The sequence below is a fragment of the Boleophthalmus pectinirostris genome, unplaced genomic scaffold (assembly GCF_026225935.1).
Source record: "Boleophthalmus pectinirostris isolate CB_2022bp ecotype Guang Dong unplaced genomic scaffold, ASM2622593v1 HiC_scaffold_17, whole genome shotgun sequence".
NCBI lineage: Eukaryota > Metazoa > Chordata > Actinopteri > Gobiiformes > Gobiidae > Boleophthalmus > Boleophthalmus pectinirostris.
This window is the reverse complement of record NW_026571115.1, coordinates 38,131,134-38,139,048: the sequence shown is the minus strand read 5'-3', so window position 1 is coordinate 38,139,048 and position 7,915 is coordinate 38,131,134. Positions and strand designations below refer to the sequence as shown.

Here is a 7,915-nt window from a genome sequence, read left to right as displayed (position 1 = left end):
CTTTTAATGATCAGAAAACCAAAAGAACCTGACTGGACTCTGTGTTTCTGTGTTTCTGTGTTTTTCTTTAACATCCTTCCGTTTTTCTTTCTCTGTGTGTTGTTCTTCAGAGGAGGGCGAGGTTTTCTTGTGGGACCTCAGATCTTCTCGATGTTTGAACAGATTCACAGACGACGGTTGTGTCAAGTCCACGTCCATCTGCACGTCTCCCAACGGACGCTACCTGGCCTGTGGGTGAGTCTGACCCCTGACCCCTGACCTCTGACCCCCCGACCTAATCTGGACCTTCAGGTTCTTTCACAGCGACAGCAGGTGGTCCTCCAATCATTTCATTGGATCCAGAAGCTCTTAATTGGGTTCAATCAATCAATCAATCAAACTTTATTTGTACAGCACAGTGGCTGAGTGTTTAGCACTCATGCCTCACAGCAAGAAGGTTCTGGGTTCAGTCCCCGGTCGCCTGGGCCTTTCTGTGTGGAGTTTGCATGTTTCTCCCCGTGTCTGGGTGAGTTTCCTCCGGGTGCTGCAGTTTCTCCCATCAACCCAAAACCTGCTCCATTTCTCCATGAAGAAGAGTTAATAATCAAGATCAGTTAAAAACAATCAATCCATGAACCTGCCCAGGGACGACAGGCGGAAATGAACACTGATGTTACAACCTGATGTACAAACATCTCACCTGTTCAGGTAAAAATGCAAAGATTGTGCACCGTCCCTGTCTCAAATAAATAAATAAATAAATAAATAAATATAGCACTTTTCATACATTTGAAATGTAGCACAAAGTTCTTCACAAGCAACAGAAAAAATGACAAAAAGATACAATAATTAAAAACAACAACCCCCCAGTGTTTCATCCATATATACAACCATTTAAACAAACATATATACAACCATTTAAACAAACATATATACAACCATTTAAACAAACATATATACAACCATTTAAACAAACATATATACAACCATTTAAACAAACATATATACAACCATTTAAACAAACATATATACAACCATTTAAACAAACATATATACAACCATTTAAACAAACATATATACAACCATTTAAACAAACATATATACAACCATTTTAAACAAACATATATACAACCATTTAAACAAACATATATACAACCATTTAAACAAACATATATACAACCATTTAACAAACATATATACAACATTTAAACAACATATATACAACCATTTAAACAAACATATATACAACCATTTAAACAAACATATATAACAACCATTTAAACAAACATATATACAATATACAACCATTTAAACAAACATATATACAACCATTTAAAACAAACATATATACAACCATTTACATACAAATACATTTAAACAACATATATACAACCAACACATTTAAAAACATAATACAACATTTATATATACAACCATTTAAACAAACATATATACAACCATTTAAACAAACATATATACAACCATTTAAACAAACATATATACAACCATTTAAACAAACATATATACAACCATTTAAACAAAACATATATACAACCATTTAAACAAACATATATACAACCATTTAAACAAACATATAACAACCATAAACAAACATATACAACCATTTAAACAAACATATATACAACCATTTAAACAAACACATATACAACCATTTTAAACAAACATATATAAACCATTTAAACAAAACAAACATATATACAACCATTTAAACAAACATATATACAACCATTTAAACAAACACATATACACCATTTAAACAAACATATATACAACATTTAAACAAACATATTACAACCATTTAAACAAACATATAACAACAACATTTAAACAAACATATATACAACCATTTAAACAAACATATATACAACCAAAACAAACATATTAAACAAACACATATACAACCATTAAACAAACATATATACAACCATTTAAACAAACATATATACAACCATTTAAACAACATATATACAACCATTTAAACACATATATACAACCATTAAACAAACATATATACAACCATTTAAACAAACATATATACAACCATTTATACAACCATTTAAACAAACATATATACAACCATTTAAACAAACATATATACAACCATTTAAACAAACATAATATACAACCATTTAAACAAACATATACAAACTTTAAACAACATATATACAACCATTTAAACAAACATATATACAACCATTTAAACAACATATATACAACATTTAAACAAACACATATACAACCATTTAAACAAACATATATACAACCATTTAAACAAACATATATACAACCATTTAAACAAACTATATACAACCATTTAAACAAACATATATACAACCATTTAAACAAACTTATATACAACCATTTACAACAATATATACAACCATTTAAACAAACATATATACAACAACACACATTTAAACAAAACATATATACAACCATTTAAACAAACATATATACAACCATTTAAACAAACATATATACAACCATTTTAAACAAACATATATACAACCATTTAAACAACATATATACAACATACAAACATATATACAACAAAACAACATTTAAACACATATATACAACCATTTAAACAAACATATATACAACCATTTAAAACAAAACATATATACAACCATTTAAAACAAACATATATACAACCATTTAAACAACATATATACAACCATTTAAACAAACATATATACAACCATTTAAACAAACATATATACAACCATTTAAACAAACATATATACAACCATTTAAACAAACATATATACAACCATTTAAACAAAACATATATAACACCATTTAAACAAACATATATACAACCATTTAAACAAACATATACAACCATTTAAACAAACATATATACAACCATTTAAACAAACATATATACAACCATTTAAACAAACATATATACAACCATTTAAACAAACATATATACAACCATTTAAACAAACATATATACAACCATTTAAACAGAAACAGAAAGGTTATACTTCAAAAAATCCAAATCAAAATGGAGACAAATTAAAACAGTAATGATAATTAAATTTAGAATAAATATAATAATAGTAATAATAATTTAAGTTAAAACAGGTAAAAGTTTCAATTAAAAGCTAAATAAAAAAATATGTTTTGAGTTTACTTTTAAAAATCTGAACAGTCACAGACGACCTCAGGTCCTCAGGTCGACTGTTCCACAGACGGGGACAGTAAAACTGGAAGACGCCTCAGCGTGAGTTTGAGTTTGACTCTTGGGACAGTTAAAGACGAGGCTCATGTGATAAAAGCAGATCAGATAAATAAATAGGACTAAAACCATTAAGAGCTTTATAACCTAATAAAAGAACTTTAAAATCTCTCCTGAAGCTCACAGGGTTCGTCTCCGTCTCGGTCGGTCTCGGTCCGTCTCGGTTGTTGTGGAAGCTTCAGTCACACTTGGATCTTCACTAAATCAAACGGACCAAGACCTCAGAAAAGATCTGGTCTTGATCCACTCGACTCGGCACCAAACACCAAATGTGGTTCTTCTGGTGAGACGTCGACTTAGGTCCAAACAACTTTTCCAAATACATCATAGGAGGAAAGACGGACTCGGACTCTCAAATTGAGCTCCCAGTCTGGTCCTGGTCCTGGTCTAACCCCGGTCTCTGTCCTCAGGTCTCAGTCTGGTCCTGGTCTAACCCCGGTCTCTGTCCTCAGGTCTCAGTCTGGTCCTGGTCCTGGTCTAACCCCGGTCTCTGTCCTCAGGTCTCAGTCTGGTCCTGGTCCTGGTCTAACCCCGGTCTCTGTCCTCAGGTCTCAGTCTGGTCCTGGTCTAACCCCGGTCTCTGTCCTCAGGTCTCAGTCTGGTCCTGGTCCTGGTCCTGGTCTAACCCCGGTCTCTGTCCTCAGGTCTCAGTCTGGTCCTGGTCCTGGTCTAACCCCGGTCTCTGTCCTCAGGTCTCAGTCCGGGGTGGTGAACATTTACTCCGTGGACTCGTGCGTCTCGTCGTCTCGTCCTAAACCCCTGAAGTCCGTCATGAACCTGGTGACTCCAGCCACGTCTCTGCTCTTCAACCCGACGTCGGAGCTGCTGGCGCTGGGCTCCAGAGCCGAGGACGAGGCCCTGCGGCTGGTGAGTGACGGGGCTGTGGTGAGTGACGGGGCTGTGGTGAGTGACGGGGCTGTGGTGAGTGACGGGGCTGTGGTGAGTGTGACGGGGCTGTGGTGAGTGGGACGGGGCTGTGGTGAGTGACGGGGCTGTGGAGGTGGGACGGGGCTGTGGTGGTGAGGGACGGGGCTGTGGTGGTGTGACGGGGCTGTGGTGAGTGTGACGGGGCTGTGGTGGTGCGACGGGGCTGTGGTGGTGCGACGGGGCTGTGGTGGTGCGACGGGGCTGTGGTGAGTGTGACGGGGCTGTGGTGAGTGTGACGGGGCTGTGGTGGTGAGTGACGGGGCTGTGGTGGTGTGACGGGGCTGTGGTGAGTGACGGGGCTGTGGTGGTGAGTGACGGGGCTGTGGTGAGTGACGGGGCTGTGGTGGTGTGTGACGGGGCTGTGGTGGTGAGTGACGGGGCTGTGGTGGTGAGTGACGGGGCTGTGGTGAGTGACGGGGCTGTGGTGGTGCGACGGGGCTGTGGTGAGTGTGACGGGGCTGTGGTGAGTGTGACGGGGCTGTGGTGTGAGTGACGGGGCTGTGGTGGTGTGACGGGGCTGTGGTGAGGGACGGGGCTGTGGTGGTGAGGGACGGGGCTGTGGTGGTGTGACGGGGCTGTGGTGGTGTGACGGGGCTGTGGTGAGGGACGGGGCTGTGGTGGTGACGGGGCTGTGGTGGTGAGTGACGGGGCTGTGGTGGTGTGACGGGGCTGGTGAGTGTGACGAGGCTGTGGTGAGTGTGACGGGCTGTGGTGGTGTGACGGGGCTGTGGTGGTGTGAGGGGCTGTGGTGGTGAGTGACGGGCTGTGGTGGTGAGTGACGGGGCTGTGGTGTGTGACGGGGCTGTGGTGAGTGGGACGGGGCTGTGGTGAGGGACGGGGCTGTGGTGAGTGTGACGGGGCTGTGGTGAGTGTGACGGGGCTGTGGTGAGTGTGACGGGGCTGTGGTGAGTGTGACGGGGCTGTGGTGAGGGGCTGTGGTGAGGGACGGGGCTGTGGTGAGTGACGGGGCTGTGGTGAGTGACGGGGCTGTGGTGAGTGTGACGGGGCTGTGGTGAGTGTGACGGGGCTGTGGTGAGTGGGACGGGGCTGTGGTGGTGGGACGGGGCTGTGGTGAGGGACGGGGCTGTGGTGAGTGACGGGGCTGTGGTGAGTGTGACGGGGCTGTGGTGAGTGTGACGGGGCTGTGGTGAGTGTGACGGGGCTGTGGTGAGTGACGGGGTGGGGCGGGCTGTGGTGAGGGACGGGGCTGTGGTGAGTGTGACGGGGCTGTGGTGAGTGCGACGGGGCTGTGGTGTGTGACGGGGCTGTGGTGAGTGACGCTAACTGGAGGCACTGCTCTGTCTGAGACTCTGTTGGACCTGAGCGCTGATGAAAACTTTAAAACTCTGTAAATCACTTTAGTTTTTTGTCTTAAGTTTTCAGACGATCTTAAAACTTGTTTGTTCACGTGTGTGTGTTTTGTGTGTTTGTGTGTGTGTGTGTGTGTGTGTTGTGTGTGTGTGCATCGTGTCTCCATGGTAACCGCTGAACATTCCATCATAGACATACATACGTACATGTAGAACTCCCCCAGCGCGACGTCACTGCAGAGTTTCAGTTCTGACTTGTCTCCAGGTCTCGTTAAACCAGACTCAGGTCTAATGTTCTGATGTTTTCTCCTCCTCCTCTTCCTCCTCTTCTTCCTCTTCCTCCTCCTCTTCCTCCTCCTCTTCCTCCTCTTCCTCTTCTCCTCCTTTTCCTCCTCTTCCTCCTCCTCCTCCTCCTCCTTCCTCTCTTCCTCCTCTTCCTCTCTTCTTTCCTCCTCCTCTCTTCCTCCTCCTCTTCCTCCTCTTCCTCCTCCTCCTTCTCTTCCTCCTCCTCTTCCTCCTCCTCTTCCTCCTCCTCTCCTCTCCTCTTCTCTTCCTCCTCCTTTTCCTCCTCTCCTCCTCCTCTTCCTCTCCTCCTCTTCCTCTCTCCTCCTTCCTTCCTCCTCCTCTCTCTCTCCTCCTCTTCCTCCTCCTCTTCCTCCTCTCTCTTTTCCTCCTCCTTCCTCCTCCTCTTCCTCCTCCTCCTCTTCCTCTTCCTCCTCTTCTTCCTCCTCCTTCTCTTCCTCCTCCTCTTCCTCCTCTTCCTCCTCTTCCTCCTCCTCCTCTTCCTCAGCTGCACGTGCCCAGTCTCACCGTCTTCTCAAACTTCCCGGTCTCCAAGAGGAAGATCTGCAACAGGGTCCAGGACGTGGGCTTCTCCCCCCACAGCGGCTTCTTCTGCCTCGTCAACAACAGAGGCCGCGCCCCCCTGTACAGGTGAGCCCCGCCCACAGGTGAGCTCCTCCCACAGGTGAGACCCGCCCACAGGTGAGCTCCTCCCACAGGTGAGACCCGCCCACAGGTGAGCTCCTCCCACAGGTGAGACCCGCCCGCAGGTGAGTCCCGCCCGCAGTGAGTCCGCCCGCAGGTGAGTCCCCCCCACAGGTGAGTCCCCCCCACAGGTGAGTCCCCCTGTACAGGTGAGTCCCTCCTGTACAGGTGAGCTCCTCCCACAGGTGAGTCCCCCCCACAGGTGAGTCCCCCCTGTACAGGTGAGTCCCCCTGTACAGGTGAGTCCCTCGTACAGGTGAGCCCCTCGTACAGGTGAGCCCCTCGTACAGGTGAGGTACAGGTGAGCCCCTCGTGGTGCAGGTGGAGTCTGAGGGTTTGATTCCTGATGTTTAATCTTGTTTTTCCGTTTGTTTTCAGGCTGCTGCATTATAAAGACTTTTAAGGGTCCTGATGAATCTGATGAACCGGTCTGGACCGGGACTTGGATCTGAACGGGTCTGGACCGGGACTTGGGACTTGGGACTTGGATCTGAACGGGTCTGGACCTGAGACCAGAGCGTGGTCCTGGTGTTTGGACCCTCCGCCTCCAGTGACTCTGTTTTACTTTTATTATTTGTATAAAATTCTGTTTTATAAAAATGTGTAAAACTTCAGTTGTTTGTGATGTTTCTGTTCGTGTCCTCCAGGGTCACGACCCCCCCCCAGTGAACAGGTTCAAAGGTCAAACTATGACCTCACCTCTTTGTCAAAGCCTGGTCCTGGTCCTGGTCCTGGTCCCGGTCTTGGTCTTGGTCTTGGTCTTGGTCCGGTCCTGGTCCGGTCCTGGTCCTGGTCTGTGCTCTGAGCCTGAGTCTGTGCAGAGGAAACAGTTTCAGGGTGCGAGTGTCAGAGGTCGAAGGTTTGAGCTGCACAGAGACTCTGAGGATAAAATACATTTAGTTATTTAATATCATTTTCTTTTCCTCCTTAATTCCACTTTCTGATTCACATTTGAGATTTGTGTTTGTATGAAATGTAAAAATGAGTAAAAACAAATAAATAAAACTATTGAGGTGTTTTTGTCTTTGTTTTTGTTTTGTCTCGTTTCCTTCAGACGTCACAGAAATGAATCTGAACACAACAAAACTGAACTCAGCCGAGTCCAAAACTCTGTGTGTTTGTGTATATGTCATTTTATATATATTATATAGACTAACATATATATAAATATATTTATCTTTATGTTTCTGTACATTATGTGAAAATTTTTGATTATTTCAACAAGAACTGTCAAAACGGTCTGTTCAATGTCACATTTTTAGTGACGCTATAAATGTATAAATATATATTTGTGTGTGTGTCTGTTTGTGTGTGTGTTTGTGTGTGTATGTGTGTGTGTGTGTGTCTGTCTGTGTGTGTGTGTCTGTCTGTGTGTGTGTTGTGTGTGTATGTGTGTGTGTGTGTGTCTGTCTGTGTGTGTGTGTCTGTCTGTGTGTGTGTTGTG

General features: G+C 44.1%; 1 protein-coding gene across 1 annotated transcript in view; it reads left to right on the top strand.

The window, feature by feature from the left end:
• Window positions 1-7,488, top strand: part of utp18 (UTP18 small subunit processome component) — a 17,762-nt gene extending 10,274 nt beyond the window's left edge. Inside the window, exons 10-13 of the mRNA XM_055152465.1 lie at window positions 111-234; window positions 3,940-4,114; window positions 6,275-6,417; window positions 6,850-7,488. Coding sequence (XP_055008440.1) covers window positions 111-234; window positions 3,940-4,114; window positions 6,275-6,417; window positions 6,850-6,874 — 467 coding nt within the window. The 3' untranslated portion in view covers window positions 6,875-7,488. The remainder of the gene's footprint in view (window positions 1-110; window positions 235-3,939; window positions 4,115-6,274; window positions 6,418-6,849) is intronic.
• The last annotated feature ends 427 nt before the right edge of the window (window positions 7,489-7,915 follow it).